This window comes from Periophthalmus magnuspinnatus, chromosome 7 (assembly GCF_009829125.3).
Source record: "Periophthalmus magnuspinnatus isolate fPerMag1 chromosome 7, fPerMag1.2.pri, whole genome shotgun sequence".
In the NCBI taxonomy this organism is placed as follows: domain Eukaryota; kingdom Metazoa; phylum Chordata; class Actinopteri; order Gobiiformes; family Gobiidae; genus Periophthalmus; species Periophthalmus magnuspinnatus.
In genome coordinates this window covers 24208891-24231236 of record NC_047132.1, presented here as the reverse complement: position 1 = coordinate 24231236, position 22346 = coordinate 24208891, and the positions used below count along the sequence as shown (strand labels likewise).

At 42.6% G+C, this 22346-nt stretch overlaps 1 protein-coding gene across 1 annotated transcript; it reads left to right on the top strand.

The window, feature by feature from the left end:
• Positions 1-1383: 1383 nt before the first annotated feature.
• Positions 1384-7210, top strand: LOC129456386 (uncharacterized). The gene is made up of 2 exons (XM_055223032.1): positions 1384-5226; positions 5757-7210. Exons 1-2 carry the CDS (start codon positions 5002-5004, stop codon positions 6186-6188), a joined length of 657 nt encoding a protein of 218 aa, XP_055079007.1. The 5' UTR covers positions 1384-5001; the 3' UTR covers positions 6189-7210.
• Positions 7211-22346: the final 15136 nt, after the last annotated feature.

Below are 22346 nucleotides of genomic sequence, written 5' to 3'. Positions count from 1 at the left end.
ATTCACCCTACGGACGCGTAGAGGTTGGTATTCAGCGCGCTGACCATTTTAGAGAAAATGGGAAAGAACCAATCCAGGAGCGAGGCTCAGCGGATCCCAGAGTCTGCAGTCACTGCAGCCATGCGCAGCAAGTATGGTCAAGGTTGTCTTGATTATTTGCATATTTGGTCAAAAGAACATGGGTTTCCTGAGAGTGGGTCTTTTAGCTTGAACCAACTGAATAAACTTAAAGCAAGTTTTGAAAAGGAAAGAGAGAAACTAATGCAGGCTAAGAGGGTTCCTACTGCAAAATTACGAATGATAAATGATCAGGAGAAATGTCTGAGTGTGTGGATGAATGAGGCAGAAAGGCGTGATCGTAAGAAAATTTGCAAACAGGCAGCACATGCCAACACTGAGATAAAGAATGAATGTGAAAAAGGGAGTAAATGGGAAGGTCCCAAGTGGGAAAACAAGAATATGTGTGATAGTAGGACGGGGCCGGATGGTCCGCCAATTTATTCACCCAGAAATCCTTTTACTCAAACATATACACCTGCAAACAACACTGGATCCAGCACACTCACACAAGTACACAATGTTAAAGAACGAGTTACTGCTGTTGATTCTCGTTTCTATCCAGATCTGAGCACCCTTTCTGCGGTGCACATCGACCCTGACCTCGACCTCTGCCCGCCTGTCAGCCGAGCCCAGCAGCCTAAATCAGAAGAGGACGAGGAAGATGCACCACCACCACCTAAAGCTAAACCCAGACGGACCAGGACGACACCAGTGGCTTTGCGCAGCACCGCAAAAACAGCCGGCACATCCAGCTCATTTCCTATGGTGGAGGCTGTCGGTCCGGATGGTCCTGTGTTTGTGTATCGACCTTGGGGCACGGACGAGGTGGAAAATAACGCACGCACCCTGCCCGACCCTGTAATGAATGGAACCAGATTTGCAACTGAGTTTCGTGCCTTTTATGAGGAGTTCCGTCCATCGGGACGAGAATGCAGAAAGATACTGTCGAATTTGATGAAAGCAAGCGATATAACGAAAATCAGAGACCATTTCCCAGACTCAGACATGCATGCCTCCGAACCGTGCTTCAAGGACAATTGCGAGTACATCCAGGCCATGGAGGGCTTGTGCAAGGCCATTGAAACTGCTTTCCCTGCCAAAATCAACATGCTTGCTGTGACAGCGTGCAAACAGAAACCAGATGAGGACACTGACCAATTCATACATCGCTTGATTGAGACTTTTACTGTTAACAGTGGCTTCTCTGACGTCGACCCTGTTCAGAAACGTGCATTTAATATCCATATCTGCCATGCCATTCGTAGAGGCCTGATCCCAGAGGTCGCTGCTGCCGTGGACAAAACTTATGTGGGTGGACTTGAGGAACCAGACTTGGATGAGTTGCGTAAGCATGCACGCCACGCTTACCTGACCTACCAAGAGAAGCTACAGGCCAAAGAGGCCAAAAGAGACAAAGACGCTTTCAATGCCACAATGACACTATTCTCACAGGCCCGGGGACAACGTCAATTCTTTCCCCGCCGTGGGCGAGGCCGCGGGAGATCTGGGTTTGACAACAGAGATGGACGTAGACGTCAAACCTGGTACGGTCAAGATGTCTGTTATATCTGTGGCCGGAGTGGACATTTTGCTCGTGAATGCCCGGAGGGGCCACAGTCAGAGGGGCCTGCTGACCGCCGTGATGAGCGTGGCCGCTTCAACAGGGCACCACGGGATGACCGATGCCGATCTTCAGACTGACTAGGCGGCGCGGAGGCGGGGGATGGACTTGACTGCACCGGAGAAATGGCCTTACCACACCCACCACGAGATGGTAACATGCACCAGACAACACACACACCTGAGAACACTTCATTTGGAGCACAGGGGACAATTGGCATGTATGCACAACTATCACAGAATCATGATAAATTTCCCGAGTACACTTTAATTGTTAATGGTGATCAAATTAAATTTCTAGTGGACTCTGGGGCTACGCATTCCGTAGTACGAACTTCAGCTCTCTCACATGTGCCCCGAATGAGTGGTCGGTATACTTTTTCTCAAGCAGCATCTGGTAACACAACAAGAGAACGTTTCACTTCTCCTTTGCATTGTTCTGACTCTGAGGGCAATTCATTTAGGCACTCCTTTCTCTATTCTCCACTATGTCCTGTGAATCTACTTGGACGCGATTTGATGTGCAAATTGAGCCTTTGTCTAGTTTCCACACCAAACGGTCTGCAAGTGGTGACCACAAAAGATTTGGCTGTGACTCAATCAAATTTCATAGGGCTTCACACGGAAAGTCAAACTTTCCCAGTTATGATTTTCACTGGAAATTGTCCCCAAATCCCTCAAATGACTTACTTGATTTGGCAATTGACAGAGTATGCCCAACAGAGAGCACAGAGTTGAGGGACGTGGAAGACGTGCAGTGTTCTGTTGATGTGCCTGTGACAGCATTTCAGGATTTTGAAAAACTTTGGGTTGAGAGTAGTGGGGATGTGTTAGTTACTGAATGGTTGTACTGGTCAAATCAGTACTCTGCTATTTCTGTGTCTAACCCACAGTCTCTGCAGGCTCCTGTTCTATTTTTAGATGCTCACCCCTACATAGCGTTATCTAAACCAAAAGAAGTTGAGTGGACTGGGGTGGGGTTGTTTGTTGAGCAATGCTTGGCTGCCAACGATTGGGCACAGACCAGTGACGACACTGTTACATTCTCGCACTCTGCTCAGGCCTGGAGAATGGGCTATCCCTCCTCCCTCCAGGCATCCCGGTGTGTTTGTGTGTTCCCTGATAACAGTGCTGAGACAGGCTGTTTTTTGTCCCAGGCTGAAGCAGAAGCTATACCAGAATTGAGGGGTATTCCAGCTGATCTCTGGGCGAAAGGCCCCACAGATGTAGGCCTCATACGCAGTTGTCAGCCAGTGGTAATCACGCCTCGATCTAACGTGCGTCCCTGTAGGCCACAATACCCCCTTCGCCCTGAGGCTAGGGCAGGTATAGCTCCTGTGTTCAATGACTTGTGCAAAGCAGGTGTTATTGTCCCAAGTGAATCTGGGGGCGTTCGAAGCCCAATTTTTCCAGTCAAAAAGCAATGTGAGCCTGGTGAACCTCAAAAATGGCGATTCACAGTAGATTTGAAAGCTGTGAATGAAGCAGTTGAGCCAGTTGCTGCGGTGGTTCCAAACCCATACACAATTCTATCACAGATTCCACCTGAAGCAAAGTTTTTTTCTGTGGTTGATTTGGCAAATGCTTTTTTCTCAGTCCCAGTGCACGAGGACTCTCAATTTTGGTTCTCTTTTGAATATGATGGCAATCTGTACAAATTTACTAGGATGTGTCAAGGTTTCATTCATGCTCCCACGTGGTATAATGCAGCGCTGCGTGATTCATTGACTCCACTCGAGTTGACCCAAGGCACATGTCTATTGCAATATGTCGATGACATTCTTTTGTGTGCTCCTACTGAGGAACAGTGTAAACGTGACACAGTGTCACTGCTGAAACATTTGCATGCCGATGGCCATAAGGCTAGCCTTTCCAAATTGCAATTTGTGAAAAAGGAAGTCCCTTTTCTGGGTCATGTGATTTCTGAAAGAGGCAAAACTATTCCTATCAAACGGGCTGCAGCCATTCAAAACATTCCAAAGCCTCAGACCAAAAAACAGCTCATGTCATTTTTAAGTATTTGTTCTTACTGTCGACAGTTCATTCCTAATTATTCAGTGCTAGAGGCTCCTCTGAGGGCGCTCATTCATGGTAAGACTCTGCGCACGTGTGACAAAATTACCTGGACTGAGGAAGCAGAAAAATCTTTCTGTGACTTGAAACTAGCCTTGCAGACACCTCCAACTCTGGGTCTGCCTGACCCAGCTCGACCTTTCACTCAGACAGTGGATGAACGTGATGGATGCATGGTTTCTGTTCTCCTTCAGAAACATGGGGGTACCCTTCGTCCTGTTGCTTACTTTTCTGCTAAGCTTGACCCTGTTGCTGCTGGTCTGCCCCGGTGTTTACGTGCTGTTGCCGCAGCTGAGAAGGCTGTTTTAGCATCACGTGACCTCGTGGGTTACTCTGATCTCACTTTGTTGGTACCACATGCTGTTTCTCTGATCTTGCTTGAACAGAAAACCTCTCACTTGTCCACTGCTCGCTGGTTGAGGTACAATACCATTCTTTTGGAGTTGCCAAATGTCAAAGTTAAAAGGTGTGCTCAACTGAACCCTGCAACTCTGCTGCCCATTGAAGGGGATGGCGAGCCACACTGCTGTGTGGCAGAGATAGATTTGGTATGTGCTTCTCGCTTTGATTTGCAGGAAGAGCCTTTAACTAACCCTGATTTGATTTTGTATGTAGATGGATCTGCATCCCGTGACACGAACACCGGCAGAAATAGGGTGGGATTTGCTGTGTGTTCTGACCATGACACAGTGGTTTCAGGCCCCCTGCCCTCACACTATTCTGCACAGACTGCAGAATTGGTGGCACTAACTAAAGCTTGTGAATTTGCAGCCGGACAATCTGTGACCATCTACACTGACTCACGGTATGCTTTTGGCGTGTGTCATGATTGGGCGGGTCTGTGGAGACACCGCAAATTTTTGAAATCTGATGGTAAACCTATTTTGAATGCTTCCCAGGTTGCTGACCTCTTGGAGGCAATTCTGTTGCCTTCGGAGGTGGCTATCTGCAGATGTCACGCTCACACTAACTCCAATGACCCCGTCTCTTTAGGTAACAGGCGAGCGGATGCAGCTGCGAAGGCTGCGTCCTATCAGTCTGAGGCAATACACTCTCTGTGTCTTGGCTCTTCACCCACTAATGTTGACATTCCTTCATCTTTATCAGCTATGCAGAGTTTCACAACACCATCTGAAATCGCCCTGTGGACTAAACATGGGGCTGTGAGGCGACAGGGCATTTGGCTTGGCCCTGACAACAAGCCTTGCCTCCTCAAACACTTTTTCAGGCACATGGCAGTGCTGTCTCATGGTCGTGACCACGCCTCAAAGGGGGCAATGGTTGATCTGGTCACACAAAACTGGTTCACAAAGGGCTTCTGTGCTTATGCGCAGAAGTTTTGTCAGTCGTGTGCTATTTGTTTGGCACACAATCCAGGTAGGACTAAACCAATCCCGCAAGCAGCGCACCCACCACCAAATCGACCGTTTGGACACATCCAAATGGATTTCATTGAACTCACTCCATGTGAAGGTAAGAGATTTTGTTTGGTTTTAGTTGATGCCTGGTCACGACATGTCGAGGCGTTCCCATGCAAACATGCTTCAAGTCATGCCGTGGTTAAAGCACTCATAACTGAGATTGTTCCACGGTGGGGCATTCCTGAAAAAATATCAAGTGATAATGGGACGCATTTTGTGGCCAGGATAGTTGAGGAGGTGGGCCGATTTTTAGGTATTGATCTCCGCAAACACACTTCTTATCACCCTGAATCTGCGGGTATGGTAGAAAGGGAAAATGGCACATTGAAACGCAAACTTGCCAAAATCTGTGAAGACACAGGACTCTCATGGATCAAAGCTCTCCCTCTTGCTCTCATGTATATGTGAATGAGGGTGCGATCCCGATGTAACATGAGTCCGTTTGAAATACTGTTTGCAAGACCCCCAAATCTTGGTCTTGGCCCACCTCCAAGGGAACTTCCACACAGCTCCTTGTGCGATGACAATGTTTTGGCATATTGTAAGGAACTTAATGCACTTTTGTCTTCGATTTCTGTACAGGTTAAAGCTGCCCTGCCAACGGCAGCTGATGCTGTACTGCACAATATCCGAGTGGGAGATTCTGTTCTGGTCAAGGAAACCAGACGCAAACACTGGCACTCGCAACGCTGGGTGGGACCTTACGTGGTTCTCCTCATCACCGACACGGCAGTGAAAGTTGCAGAGCGGGGCACCTGGATTCACGCTTCACATTGTCGGGTTGTCCCTTCTCCACTCGAGGAACCATCGTGTGACCCTGGCGAGGGCTGCACCACCGCTCCCGAGCAACAAGGGGTAGACTCAAACGCTGCCCCCACCACCGAGACCGGACCAGACCCTTTGGCGGGTCCCAGCGGACGCAAGCCACGAGGGAGACCTCCTGGTTCACGGACACAACTCCGCATTCCTGAACCTACTGACCGTGTGCTGAGGCCTCGTGGTAATCGGAACTGACTCATTGATCTCCCATCGTACATCCATGGGTATTGTTTTGCTTTGATATGGCTCCTGAGCCTGATGCTGATACTCCCTCTCTCAGGGGTAGGGGTCTTGAAGGTTAAATGTTTGACATGTTCTCATCAATCTGGCCATAATTGTAGGTATGATCTTGATCTTGTGCTCCTGTGTGGTCCCCTGTCTGTTAAAAGCTATGCGTCAAATAGTGAGTTCCCATTTTGTCCAAAATCAATACGACATTGAGGCTGTTGTGTATCCACCTGATCCCGATTATGTTTCTGATTCTGACGATGACTCATTTATTACAGAACTTATGCTCCAGATGAGCAGAATTCAACCTCAGTGAGTTCCATTTCATGTTCTGGGTGGCGGCTGACGGCGCGGACGCGTCCAGCAACGGCTTGGGCATGGAGTGGGCTGCTGAGCACTTTGATTAGAAAAAAATAAAATAAAATGAGAAACGAGAGAAAAAAAAACAGAAAACTTTAATGATGCATGTAATTTAAATCGATACTACCAATCAGGTTGTATTTTATTTTCCCTTCTATGTGTTCCTTAATCAGTATGAATACAGCAGTTATGTTATTCCTGTGATTTTATTTTGATCAGGTGTTCTTTCTTTGAAGGTTTTATTCAGGGATGATTTTGGGTACATGTTTTCATATTTCTCCATGTGTGATTTTGAAATAAAGATTTAAGTTGAGTTGATTAAAATAAATGGGATTTATTGTAATCAAAAGGGGGGAATTGTTATGGCATTCTTTAGCATAAATCTTTATTTGTATTATTATGGATCATTTTGACCTAACCTTCATAATACTATCTGTTATGTTGTTATGTTCTTTTGTGTCTGGCGTCAAAGCCACTTCGATTAGACCAAACTGGCAAGATTGTTTTGGTGGTATAAATACTCTGTATTATTTACATTTGTCAGCTGAGGGTGAGACGACACCGTTAGGGACACAGCTCTTTGACAATTGTGCACAATTGATTCAATAAATCAGACCTTTGATTCAAGACAACTTCTCTGTTTATTTTTATATCTTTAAGACTTTTTAACTATTAGAAATTCCACAACAGTTTGTAATCATCAACGATTATCTGATGACTAGGCCTGTCACAATAATTACTATATCGATTAATTGTTTAGTATATGAATGCTGGAACAATAAGTTTTGGGGCTCAATATTTATCGTGGGTGCTTTTTTCTTTGCATTTTTTGGTTTGGTTGGATAGTACCTGGGGTAAATATTCATCACAATTTTACATCAGTTAAGTGGCAGTTTGTGGAAGAAGGTAGAAAACTAAAGTTGTAAAATACAGGAAGTAACAGTTAGAGTAGAAATGCAATCTATCCAAAATGCAGAGACAAATCACTTACAAAGAAGGCATTGATTTAACAAGTGTTGTCATTTATTTTTATTTGTCAAATCATAACTATTGTGTAATTAAAACTGGTTTTGGCACTTGTTAAAGATGCACTATGTAACTTTACTGGTAGAGGGTCCATCATCTGCTTGACTCCATGTAGAAGTTATTGGGGGGTTTTCCTGGAACATTCTACAGTACGGCATCATTATCTCTATCTCCACAGAGATGGAGATAATGATTTTTAAATAGAGTACTAAATGGAAAAGTAATGTTGTTAATGATGTTTTTGTTTTGTTAAAAACATTTGATCACAAAACATCTTTACTACAGGCCTTTCAACATTCTGTTGGCATTTACAGTTTAAACAAAGTGCTACATATAGCAAATCTATCCATAAACATAGTCATACAAAATAATAAAAAATAAATAAATAATACTTATTTAACAACCCTCCACAGTCTGTGTACAAAGCATTGACTACAAAGGATAATTCAATAATTTAATAATCTCATATTCAATTTGAGAATCCAGGTCCTTCTGAATTCCTCATGACATTATTTTGTTGTGCAAAAAATTATCCAAACTTATAAACAATGTGCCAAATGCAATCAAAATCTATAAAAGGTTCCTGGATTCATCAACGGATTGCAAAAATGCGCAGAGCCACACCTACCTACTTTCACAATATACAATAATTACTTCTAAGTTAGTTGGTTTTAAGTTGCATGGGCATTCTGAATAAAATTACATTACTTTAAAAGTTGGTTCTAGTATTTTGAGTGGTCCACTATGTCCAAAACTGACACATCAGTAGATGTTGTGGTGACTAAGTGGTAAAAGCACTTGTCCACCAACCCGAAAGGGAGAAATTTCTGCCATTGTGTCCTTTGGCAAGACGCTTGCCTAGTATGAATGTGGTCTGAGTGACTGGACGTGTTGGGGCCAACCCCAAGGTCAACTGATGGAAGCTTCCATCAAGCTACTCCACCAATCACTGACACAACAAGTGCCTTGCCAAAGGACACAATGGCAGAGCTTGGTCAGAGCGGGAATCAATCCTTCAACCTTTGGGTTAGTGTAGCCACCACTACTGAGAGAATGAATAGTGACTACAATAGTAGTGCTTTGAGAGGGTGTGGGTGTGTTATAAATGTTCTATTCTCTCTCTCACACAGGTGTTGTCATTATACAATTATAAAAGTATTGTCTAACAGGGACTGTGATTGTTCAGAGGAGTTTTGGTGTGGTCTGAAGAATGTTGGCAGTAATTAATCAGTAAGGCAGTAATTAATCTGGACCATTTACAGGAAGATAAGAGATTAATTAGAGAAGGTATGTGCGTATTTGGCACCATCACCTTGCCTCACTAGTAATTAAATGCATACGCACAAAACCCTAATAATAATAATGAATAATAAAGCATAGTCTTGTATATCACTCAAACATAAGTACGGTCGTTCTTGTCTGTGTCTGTCAAATATCTTGTACGTAGTTCTTTTATTTAAAAATCTTTATTTAACCAGAAAAATCCCATTGAGATTACAAATCTCTTTTTCAAAGGAGTCCGGGCTAAGACAGAAGCACAGATCAAACATAAACACACATTTAGTCAATCACAGGAATTTGTTAGTTTAAAACAGTTGCAAACCATAGATCTCACTTCCAAACCTTTTAGCACCAATTTAAACTGACCTATTGGGACCAGTTATTTTAGTTTCTAGTCCTTTTGTAAATGATTCCAGGATGTCAGCACAGAATATTGAATGCTATTTTACCAGTTTCAGTGTGAACAGTACTGAAAATACAGAGTTTTAAGATCAAAGAATACTGTCCATTATTATTTTAATTATATTATTACTTTGTTGAATATATCCACAGGGATATGGATCGAGCAGGCACAGAATCTTACCATGACACTAATCTTTTTGTCATCAATGGGAAATTTTGGAATCAGAATAACATGGGCAGTTTTATTCACCACCATGGCAATGCAGTGAAAAATATTTTGTCTGCATTACACATATTAATGGTTATGGTAGACTAAAACACAAGAAATATTACTGTTTTTATCCTGTGTATATTGGCCTTATAACACACTGCTTTCTGAGTCTATTAAAATGTCCAAACGGCCAACTTATCTCATATTTAAATGGTGAGAAGAAGCACAGCAATTTACCTAATAACCCTTAGTTTGTAATCATCAACGATTATCTGATGACTAGGTCTGTCACAATAATTCAATTCAATTCAATGAATTTGTTTTTGTAACGCCCAAAATCACAACAACAGTTGTCTCGAAGGGCGTTCATGTTTTGGTTGATGGGGGAAACCGGAGTACCCGGAGGAAACCCATCCAGACACGGGGAGAAACATGAAAAACTCCACACAGAAAGGCCTGGTGACCCGGGGATCGAACCAAACCTTCTTGCTGTGAGACATGAGTGTTGCCACTCAGCCACCGTGCCGCCAACACACAAAAAACAAAACAACAGGAAAAATCAGACACAACAGGAAAATCAGACACAACAGGAAAAATCAGACACAACAGGAAAAATCAGACAAAACAAGAAAAATCGGCCAGGCGAGGAGGAGGAAGACCAGACGAGGAGGAGGAGAGCCGGGCGAGGAGGAGGAGAGCCAGGCAAGGAGGAGGGCCAGGCGGGGAGGAGGAGAACATTCAGGTTTTTAAAAGCAGGCTCAAGACCCATCTTTTTAGCATAGCTTTTGATTAGTATTTATCATTTTAGTTTACTTCTCTATTTATTTAGTCTTATTTAGGCTGGCTAGTGTGTTTATGTTTTACTTATGTTTTATTTACTTGTTTAGTTTTGACTTATTTTATTATTTATTGATTATTTTATTATTTATTGATTATTTATTGACTTATTTATTAGTTTTGACTTATTTTATTATTTTTAATCATTTTAGATTTGCCAGTGTTTCCTCTGAGGAGCCCTCTGCACCGGGAGCTGTGGTTGGCTGTGGCTGCTGGGCCCTGGCTCGTGGGCCCTGGAGGTTTGGTCTTGACCTCATCTCTTCTCTGGGCCCTGGGCTGGTGTCCTGTGGCTGTGGGTGACCCTGCTCCTGGTGCAGATGGTTCCTCTGGTGGCGCTCTCTCATCTGGTTCATCTTTATCCAGCCTGTTCCACTTAAACATATTTTAAATGAAACTGAGGCATTTTAACATGTGTTGAGGTGGGGGGTGGGAGTGTGTGTTGGGGTGGGGGGTTGTTTGGTTATGATTATTGATGTGTTGGGGTTGGGTTGTTGGGCTGTCGGGTGGCTGGGTGGGTTTGGTGGGTGGGACTGATTTTAATGGTTTGTAAAGCACTTTGTGTTACTTTTTTTTTTGTATGAAAAGTGCTATATAAATAAAGTTTGATTTGATTTGATTTGAGGGTCCAGCTGTCATCGGGGCATCTGAAAGAGATACACTCCACAGGGGGAGTGGGACAGGGGACAACATGTGAATAGCATTGCTGATGAGAAAATAGGACAAAGTAGAGGATAGTGCTCAGGTTGCCATACTTCCCCCAGCTAGTTACTCCTACTGCAGCTTATCTTATCCCAAGTTTTAATGTCCTAACTCCCTCACTAAGTAACCTGGTCATAAGCTATACCGAAGAGGAAGGTTTTAAGCCTGGTCTTAAATACAGAGACTGTGGGGGCCTGTTTAACATCAGCAGGGAGTTGATTCCATAGCACAGGAGCTTGGTAACTGAATGCGCTCCCTCCCACTGTACTTTTGGACACTCTAGAAACCACTAATAGTCCTGCATTCTGAGAGCGGAGTGCTCTGTTTGGCTGGTACGGGACAATAGCATCTTGCAGATAGGATGGATCGTTTAGGGCTTTGTATGTCAGAAGGAGGACTTTGAATTTGATTCTAAGCTCGACAGGAAGCCAGTGCAGATATTTTAGTACAGGACTGATGTGGTCTCTTCTTTTAGTTCCTGTTAGGACTCTGGCCGCTGCATTTTGGACCAACTGGAGGCTCCTTATAGTACTTTTGGGGCAGGCGGCAAGCAGGGAATTACAGTAATCAAGTCTGGAAGTAACAAATGCATGGATGAGTTTTTCAGCATCGTTTTTAGGTAAAATATTTCTAATTTTAGTTATATTTCGCAGGTGAAAGTATGCAGTTTTACAAGCTAGGTTTACATGGGCTGTGAATGAGAGATTTTGATCAAATAGGACTGCAAGATTTTTTACAGTAGGGCTAGAAGCTATACTCACATTGTCGAGTGAGATTATCTGGTCCGACAGAGAATCTCTTTGACCTTTGGGACCAAGGACAATGACCTCTGTTTTTTCAGGATTTTATATATATATATATATATATATATATATATATATATATATATATATATATATATATATATATATATATATATATATATATATATATATATATATATATATATATATATACAATTACTGTGTGGCTTCTTTTCAAGTTATACACATCTTTAAACTTTCATTTTTCTAATTTGTTTAAGAATTGCTTTCTAAATTTAACGAAAGTTACGTATTTAATCTACACATCAAATGAAAGCTACGGTACTCATCTTTCTGAATATGCAAACCATTTTCACCTGCAATCACCACAGTGCTGTTAGATTTGTTCGTTTCTGATGCAAGCGTCAAAGAGGACTAAGAGACTGAAATATAAGTCAGAAGGGTTTAATGAGTTCATCACAGGTAAAGTTAACAATGAAGCACCGGACTCTCAGGAAAGGATAGGAAGAGAGTCCTGAGATGTTTGTGTTTCCAGCTTTTATAGGCCTCCCAGAGGCAGGACTCCTTCTCGTCAACATGTGGTTACACATTAAAAACCTTTTGGCAAAATCCAACAGTGTGTGTTTTTAAGTCAATCAATCTCATTGTTTTATGACCCTCTCAGGGTGGGGGGCACTCAGTCCTTGGTGAACAGGGCTACAGATAGGAAGTGGCCCTGATCATAGGTGTTATCTTCTTGGCCCCAGTGCTCGCAGATTGCTTTATGACCCTCTCAGGGTGGGGGTCACACAGTCTTTGGTGAATAGGGCTACAGGCATCTGGGGTAGTATTACATTGCTAAAAAATACCTTACAATTCCCCCTTTTCACACCATGCTACATGGTGTGAACCCAACTATGAAAAAATAAAAAGTAATATTTACAACAAGTAATAATAATAGAGGAAATTAAAAACATAATATTACATCCTAAACCATTTAAGCAAGTATAATACTAAGGATAATAACAAAAGCATAGTAGAATAAATGAAAATAATTTTGCTAAATTAAAGTACGTGGATTTATGGGTACAAAATCTAAAAACCCATTTATTATAGTATTGACATTTTTTCACCTTCTGACTTAAATGGGAAAAGACATTTTATGGCCCCGCTCCCGGCAACCATCCGAAGACACCACATATACCCACAGTACTGTACATGATTATGCTATTATTAAACCAACCCGAAATCAAAAACATGAATTTCCCAAAACAACATTATATCGTATTTTTATACTGAATGTCCTCAGTCTCAGAGTCAGAAATAACTGTGATGTACATAGGAGGAGAGGTGTTAGAAGAAATAGGAAGTAGTGCCATTTGTTTTGCAGCAGTAACTTCTTTAGTCACACACCTTTCAACCATAGTACAAGCAAAAGGGATGAAACAACAGCCACAGACCATCAGTATGGTTAGAATTATGTTAAGAGAAGTGAAAAGCGAGAGAAATAAAGCTTTCCATTTACCGAAGGTATTAGAAAACCAATCACCTATTACATCATTTATTCCAGAGGCAGTAAGCATCTGGTCTGTAAAGCAGCTCTAGTTAAATTGGCTTGATACATAACATTGTAATGAATATAATTAATTCTATCTACATTTTTATTAATGGTACACCACCAACAAAGAATAGATTTGAAACCTGCAGCAACTTGGTTAGCAATCTTATAGTTAATGGAACATTCTCTAAATGATAACACCTTTTTTCACACAATCCAGTTTTGAAAACTAAAATTAAATTTGTAATATCCCCCCTTTGACACATTTATATATCTATATATACATGTGTCAATGTTGGATTCGTTGTCTTCTGCTGCAAGAGAACAGTCAAATTACTGTTGCTGAAATAAACATTTTGTGAAGCCCAAAACTGTTATTGGTTAGTTGTTAGTGTTGTTATTGTGTGATTATTTCATAGGAACATGTAAAGAAAAAAAAAAAAAGAAATTATGCAGCATCCGCATTACAATTAATGTAGTATCTCTTTGAGAGTACTCATACAATGCCACAGTCATAATTAAGAAGAATCAAGTTCAGCCAAATCAGTTCTAATTTGTTTCAGAGTGCGTTCAGGAAGTTGGGCTCTGACGCAATGAGTAATGTGAATCCAGTGGCTCACTTTACTTTTGTGGGCTTTGTCAATTTTTTCGATTCTAATAGCCCTTGAGCGACTGTTAAGTACCTTGTAAGGACCTACAAATTTGGGTTCAGTCCAATTAGGTTTAATACTTTTCACCAGTACCCAATCACCAGGTTTGATTGGGTCTTCCAAAGTTGACTCAGAGGAGGTCTCCAGCTTCAGGATCTGTTGGGAGAGAACTAAACTTAAATTAGTTAATGCTTTGTAATAGTCAGAGATTTCATGGTCTTGGTCATTTCTAGGTACACACACATCAGGTTGGAGAGGAGTGTCCATCCTTCTCCCAGTTAAGATCTCATATGGAGAGAGACTGAGATGTTTACATGGTGTGGATCGCATTGCCATCAGCGCTAATGGCAAGGCATCCAGCCACTTCATTTTGGTGGAGTTCATGATTTTAGCTAGATAGCTTTTCAATGTGCGATTTGCTCTTTCAACCAGGCCCTGGGATTGTGGGTGAAAGACTGTTCCAAAATGTTGTTTTATACCAAAATATTCACACACTGCTGTCATATTTTTGTTAGAAAAGTGTGTGCCATTATCAGATCTGATGGTACGGGGAAACCATCAGATGGGGAAACCCATACCTATTAACAAATTCTCTTGTCAGCCACTTAATGACTGAATTAGCTGTCTCTCTCCTTACTGGGGTAACTTCGACCCATCTTGAGAAAGAGTCTACACATACCAATAGGTATCTGTAACCATTACATCAGCTAATATGCTCAATAGTCTGCTAGATGCTACCAAACGTCCGTCATGATAGCACCAAAGTCCTTTTTTCGTCCTTCTTCGCACCCTTGTCAGTCCAAACACTATGTTCATATGGTCCTGCGTGAGTCTGTAAGTCTATAATATCCTGCTCTGTCAACTTCACTGAATCTTTCTCTTTATCCATCTGCACACACATATACGTTTTACTTGGAGGTCCCTTATAACCTGCTGCCTTTTTTGCTGCTGCATCTGCTGCTTCATTCCCTCTAGCTATAAGTGTTGTTCTCTCTGCATGGCCCTTGCATTTTAATACAGCTACTTCAGATGGGAATTTAGCAGCTTCTATCAATTCAGTCATTTCTTTGAGATGTTTAATATGCTTGCTCTTATCAAGGTGACACCCGCCTGAACACTGATGCTGGCAAAGTCTCAGTCTTGATCCTGTTAGATCTTAGTGCTGCCTTTGACACTGTGGATCATGGAATCCTCTTACAGAGACTAGAGAACAGGGTGGGCATCTCTGGTACTGCCCTAAGCTGGTTCAAGCCCTATCTAGAAAACAGGGAGTGGGTGCCCCAGGGATCAATCCTGCGACCCCTGCTGTTCAATCTCTACATGCTCTTGTTAGGCCAGTAATACGCAGCAATAATGTCTTTTACCATAACTATGCAGATGACACTCAGATCTATGTGGAGGAGGTGAATATGGACCAGTGGATTCACTTACTGCATCCAATAGATCAGTGTGTGGATGCAAAACAACTCTGGAAACATAGAGAAAGTGTTAGCAGTTACCTCCAGTCTCTCTCTCTAAAACCTTCAAATCAGGCTAGGGGTAATAATGGACTCAGACTTGAACTTTAACAGCCACATCAAATCAGTAACATCTGCAGCTTTTTACCACCTAAAAACATTGCATAAATCAAAGGTATGCTGTCAAAGCCAGACTTAGAAAGGCTTATCCATGCATTTGTCTCCAGTAGGTTAGACTACTGTAACGTCCTGCTCACTGGCCTCTCCAAACGAGCATTAAGACAGCTGCAGTACATCCAGAATGCAGCTGTTCCGGTCCTGACTAGAACCAGGAAGTACGAGCACATAAGTCCTGTGCTCCGGTCTCTGCACTGGCTTCCTGTAGCTCAAAGAAAAGATTTTAAAGCAGCTCTGCTTGTGTACTCTCCATGGCCTAGCACCAAAGTACATCTTTGACATGTTAGTGCCATATGAACCATCTCACACTGTGAGGACTTCAGGGACCGGCCTCCTGCTGGTGCCCAGAGTCAGGACTAAACATGGAGAATCAGCGTTTCAGTTTTATACAACTAAAACTGGGAACCATCACCCTGAAGATGTGAGACAGGCCTCTACTTCGACAATGTTTAAATCCAGGCTCAAAACAGTTCTGTTTAGTTGTGCATACAACTGAAAGGTTTTTATAAAGGTTTTTATTCTGCACTCCTCTGTTTTAATGTTAATTTTACGATGATTATTTGTGATTATGTTTTGATTTGCGTGATTTAAATGTCCTTCTTATTCTGTAAAGCACTTTGAATTACTTTGTGTATGAATTGTGCTGTACAAATAAAGTTGCCTCGCCAAAGACGAGGGTGCACGAGAATGCACCGCGAAGTTCAGCGTATTGCGAAAGTGAAGCGGTGCCGAGCTCTCAGTCAGAAGGCGGCACTAAAAGAAGTGGTGATTTAGGAATTTGAATATTTTGATGAATGACGGATAATGGATGAAGAGTAATAGATTAGGACTTTACCTGAGCATGGAGGACAGAGCTGCCTACACAGGGACCTGGAAATGCGTGTGGGCAAAAGGGTTAGCAACAAGAAAGGGAGTCCACCAGACCGCACCGCAGGAAACGGAGTCAGCGCACCTGCAGCACAGGCCTCAATAGCTGTCTTACCACAAAATGATACATAAAGCATCAATAGCTACAAGATAGTTGACAGCAATGAATTCAATGGAATGAAATCTGAATGATTTTGTAAAATTGATTTTGTTTTTTTACTTTATAATTGGCCGTTTTAACAACCATAATAGCTCTATCAAATAATTATTTATTTTTGTATTGATGTTATAATAATGGTAATACAATTTGCCAGTTTCAATTGCAAGCAGTAATATAACTGCATGTTAGTTAATTGGGTGTTGTAGCCTTATAGTATATTGAGTTGTCTTTCAAATCTGCATGGGTTAGTCCAATGTTCCACAACCGGGACAAAAACAACACTACTCCTCCTAAATCCGAGATTTCACCTCCTCCATCTGCCAGTCCAGAGGTACTGCCCCTGACCACCATGCAATGTTGCAGAGATGTGTCAGCCAAGACAGCCTCACAACTTGCTTTTTGTAATTGCTGTACAGCTGCATGTGCATATATACACAAGAGTGAAACATGATGTGTAGGGCTGAGACCACTGTTTTTTGTGTGTCATTAAAGTTTTTAATTGATTAAAATTTTTCTGAAAAAACTATAACAAACAGCCACAGTCCATGGCACAGCCCTATTAAGATAAAGATTCAGCGGAACTGTTTCTGTGTGTAAATGACAAAAAGTCCTTATCCTGTATGTTTTGTCCTGGGTGGTTGAGAGGTTGAGCTCTTTATTTGCATTACTTTTATTGAAGATACAAATGTAAACTATTCTATCTTCAGTGGTTCATCATGTTCTTCAAAATGGACAGATCAATAGACATTAGATATTGTTGGAAAAAAAAGTCGCCACCTGGATTTAACTAGGCAAATAGGTTGGGGTTGTTGCAGTTGGTCAGGTCTAGGTTCAGCAGCAGTCTGTGCTCAAAGAATGAGGTCAGCTGACTACATGAATATACTGAATGACCACGTTATTCCATCAATGGATTTTTTATTCCTGTCGTAACCAGCGTGACGTAAGGACCAAGGTTGCAGACTCGCGAAGGTTTAACAATGTCTTTATTCACAAAAATCGTGACAAAGGTAATAGTTCGAAGTATAGTCCGTAATCTTAAACAAGGCAAGAATCAAAAACCATAGAAGCTGGGGAGCGTTGGTGCGGAGTCGTGGACGTGGAGGGACAGAGGTGCACGGGGAGCAAGACGAGACAGGATCATACCAGGGCTGAGGTGCATGAGCAGGGGAGGTCCGGAGCTGGTTCCCGGCGGATTCCTGGAGGAGAGTAACAAGGTTCCGATAAGCAAGAGCAGGTATCGATCAGAAGCAGTGTAAAGCCAAGAGCATATTCACGTGAGTACGCGGACGTTCCGGCGCCGAGTGACTCGTCCAGACCCCTCTTATCCGCGGCAGGTGGTGTTGATTGCGTTGATGGAAAGCAGGTGCGCGCAGGAGGAGTCAGGATTCCGCCCAGCTCCGGAGACAGACAGGTGAGGGAGGGGGGAGACGAGGGCGCAGGGAGAGCAGAACAGGGATCATGACAATTCCCTGATGCCATATTCCAAGATGACAATGCCAGGATTCATCGGGCTCAAATTGTGAAAGAGTGGTTCAGTGAGCATGAGACATCATTTTCACACATGGATTGGCCACCACAGTCCTTAACCTAGGGGTCGGCAACCTTTAACACCCAAAGAGCCATTTGGACCCGGTTTCCATGGAAAAAAACACTGGGAGCCACAAATATTTTTTGACATCTAAAATGAAGATAACACTGTATATATTGTTTTGTTTTGTTGGTTTTTTTACCTTTACGCGTTGTCTAAACAGCTATAGTGTGCTTATGACAGGGGTCCACAACCTTTTTTGCACCATGGACTGGAATAATGTAGGTTTTATTTTCACAGACCGGCCTTCTACACAAGGCAGGTAAATATGGCAAAAATAACTTAGGAATCAGTGGGAGCCCTGCATTTGTTTCTTTGTGATGAGGTGGTCCCATCGAGGAGTGATGGGAGACAATAACTCCCGCATTGTGTTTCTTATGTCCAGTCTGCTCCGCAATTTCTTTCCAAAAACTCCAAAGGCTTATCTTTTAATCCAGGGTATTTAGTCTCCATGTGCCGAAGCAGTTTTGAAGGTTCCATATATTATATGGCATATTACGCAGAGCGGACTTTGTGCGTGAGAGTCATCTGTAGTGACAAACCCATATTTTAAGTAGGACTCCTGGTATTTCTGTTCAATTTAGCTTTCTTTTTCTTGGTGGTTGTAGGCTCCTCTTCTGACTCCTCAGTTGGTCTTTCCCCCACTGCAAACAATTTCTCCAAAGACTTTTGTTTTTGGCTCATTTTCACTCGCCTGTGGCTCTACTTTTGGGCATCGTGTCTGATACATTATACGTGATACGTCATCGAGGTGGACAAGAGCAGATCTCGCACAAATACAATATACCTGCCATTATATCAAATGGATTTCTGTGGCGATTTCCTCTCAGGATTTTCATTATATATCTACGGATGAGCTTATTAGTGTGTCATGACGGATTGGTGAAAGCTACATCGGGGAAGATCCTCCTGCTCCTGACCCCTATGCGCACAGCATCTGAAAATCAGGGCTGTGTCTTTACATAGGACTGTGAGGTGTGTCTGTGAGGCGTGAGCGGTGTTTTTAACATTGTTCCGTGAGTGTGATGCTTATTTTGATCAACGAAAAATAAGAAAATATGATATTATTTTAATATTTCAAGATCATAATAATCTTCCAATTTAAATTACAATAAAATAGAACTAACACAAATAAAATATCCTTAAATTAAATACTTAAAATGCATTTTCCCAAAGCCACCTAGAGCCGCAGGATGAAAAAGCCGAATGCGGCTCCAGAGCCGCGGGTTGCCAACCCCTGCCTTTGTTGTACCCCCGAAGAGGGGATATGTTGCACTCCTGAAAATATGGAGAGTTAATCACGAGAGTGATTTGCAGTTGTTTCTCTCACGCAGGAATTTAATGCAATCAAATGAACAGTATAATGCAATTGAATGAACAGTATATTACATTAGCACATTAGCACATTAGCTTGTGTGGCCACAAGATGGCGGAGCACCAGTTCACAACACAATTAACACATTTCCAAAGGCTTCTAAAATACACAAATAAACATTCTTTTAGTTTAAGTTCAACATTCTACAACAACAACAAACTACCTTAACAGTGCACAGATAACAAGCAAACATTTGGTAACCTTTACCTGAAAATATGGAGAGTTAATCACGAGAGTGATTTGCAGTTGTTTCTCTCACGCAGGAATTTAATGCAATGAGGAGAAACTGCGCGAAATCCCCCAAGTGGCGGGTGAAGGGATTACCGATCACTGAAAAGGATCCCCAGGCTTAGGAGCTGATTACCGATGATTTTACTCTATCACACTCTCCCCCACTTGAAAAATGTCGTCCCGACATTATACCAACCAATACATCATCTTCTTTTATAGTCCATTTTTACCCATCAGTCCATAAACTCAAGAGCAAATCATATATGCTGACTTCAAACACCACTTCCCCACTGTCCGAATCTGAAGATTGACGACTCAATAACAAGTCCACTCTTCACAATTAGTCTTTTCACTGTGTTTATAATCCACAGAGCAAAAAGTCTTAATGACAGTCTGTAAGTACAGTTCTTAAGTCATCCCTGGAGAAGTGTCAACTTATATTTGCTGTAGTCCATACATACCAAAGGGCTGAGTGTAGTATGGCTGTAGAGTTGGAAACCACGGGACCAAACCTGGATACACAGGCGGCATCGGCGGTGCCGACTGGACACTGAGGCAGGATGGAGTGCCCAGGTGGTCATATGTTAACCGTCTCGGTGGGTGTCGCTCTCGTTGAGGGCACTGGGGCCTTGGCTCCTCGGGTCTTGCAGGTGCAGCAGGCGAGTGAGGGGCCGGTGGATCACCAGCAGCTGAAACCATCTCCTCGCAAGTTGTCTCCTCAGCAGCCGGATCATGCGCATCCAGTTTCTCTACACCAGGGGGCTCTGGTGGTAGGGCAGGGACTGGTACTGGAGTCTGCTGTCTCCCTATTGCAGGTTCTTGTCCTGTTTCAGCAGAATGGTCTGGTACCTGGGGAGCAACAAGCTGAGGTGGTGCATAATAGCAGCTGTACTCATCACCACTCTCCTCATCGTCATCAGACTCTTGAACATCCAGAGTGGGTTTGTCTCTCTTTTTCTGTTTTACAGGGTTGTCCTTTTCTGGAACTGGGTCAAAAGGTAAGTGGTCACATGACATGAGAAGGTTTCTGTGTAGCACTCTAGAGCGTCCTTTGCCTCTCTCTGGTCTCACCTCATAGACTGGTAGGTCCGTCCCCATTTGTCTGACTACTGTATGAATAGTGTCTTCCCAATAGTCTCTAAGTTTCCCTGGGCCTCCCCTGGGTGTCAGGTTCTTGACCAGAACTCTCTCGCCAGGCTGTAACACAGAACTTCTCACTTTTGCGTCATAATGTCTTTTGCTTTTTTCAGCTGCTCTCTTTGCATTCTCACTTGCAATGGCATATGCTTCCTCCATGCCTCTTCTTCATTTATCGACATAGTCTCTGTAGTCACTAGAACTTGAATCTGAATGCAATCCAAAAAGCATATCTACTGGCAACCTGGGTGACCTCCCGAACAGTAGATAAAATGGGGAATAACCAGTCACTTCACAGCGTGTACAGTTATAAGAGTACATCAGCTTATTGATAGAGTCCTTCCAGTTAGACTTTTGAGTTTCCGTTAGTGTCTTAAGCATTTGCAATAATGTTCTGTTCATACGCTCAACTTGACCATTCCCCATCGGGTGATAGGGCGTTGTTCTGGAGCCGGCCATGCCACTGAGTTTTTTAAGCTGAAGGAATAACTGATTTTCAAACTCACCACCTTGGTCATGGTGAATGCGACAAGGAAAACCAAATTTCAGGGCATAATCATTGAAGATGAGGTTAGCAGCTGTTTTCCCTGACTTTGAGGTGGTGGCATAGGCTTGTGCAAAGCGTGTGAAGTGATCAACTATCACTAGTATATATTCATAACCACCTTTGCATTTATCGAGATGAAGAAAATCGATACACACAAGTTCAAAGGGCTGTGTCGTTACAATATTTGTCAAAGGGGCTCTTGTTTCACGATTGGGTTTTTTCTGTTTCACACAGGAACAAACTTTGGTCACATAATGTTCGATATCTGCCTGCATATATGGCCAAAAGAAGCGGTCACGTACTAAAGACACTGTGCGGTCAACACCTTGATGGCCCATATTATTGTGCAGCTCTTCAAGCACCGTCTTTTTAAACTGTTCTGGCAGGACCAGCTGTTTGCGGACAGAAGTAGTTCTGTACAGAATGCCATCAGTATCTAGCACTAGCTTATCCCATTCTCTGAACAGACATTTTATTTTTGGGTTGAAAGTTTTGAGTTCTCTGGCCAGTGGTTTTGAATCTGTCTGTTTACATTGTAATACAGGACTTATAACAGGGTCAGTCTTTTGTACTCGGCTTAACTGTTCTTTTGGTATGGGTGCGAGTGATGCTTCAGCTGACTCACCTTGCTGTACGACGACTGACATGGCTGCTGCTGATAAGGTCCATGTAGCTGGGGTGTGCTTTTGGTTCTCAATGGCTTGAACTACAGCTGCAATGGAGTCAGGAGGAAGTTCCTCAGAACAGTCTTTCATTAGTGTCTCTACATCAAGGGGCATTCTCGATAAAGCATCAGCATCACCATTTTCTTTTCCCGGT

Coding starts and splice junctions, on each gene's coding strand:
- LOC129456386 (XM_055223032.1), top strand. CDS start 5,002: ATGGTCGTGACCACGCCTCAAAGGGGGCAATGGTTGATCTGGTCACAC. Junction 5,227..5,756: donor TGAACTCACTCCATGTGAAG/GTAAGAGATTTT, acceptor ATTTCTGTACAG/GTTAAAGCTGCCCTGCCAAC.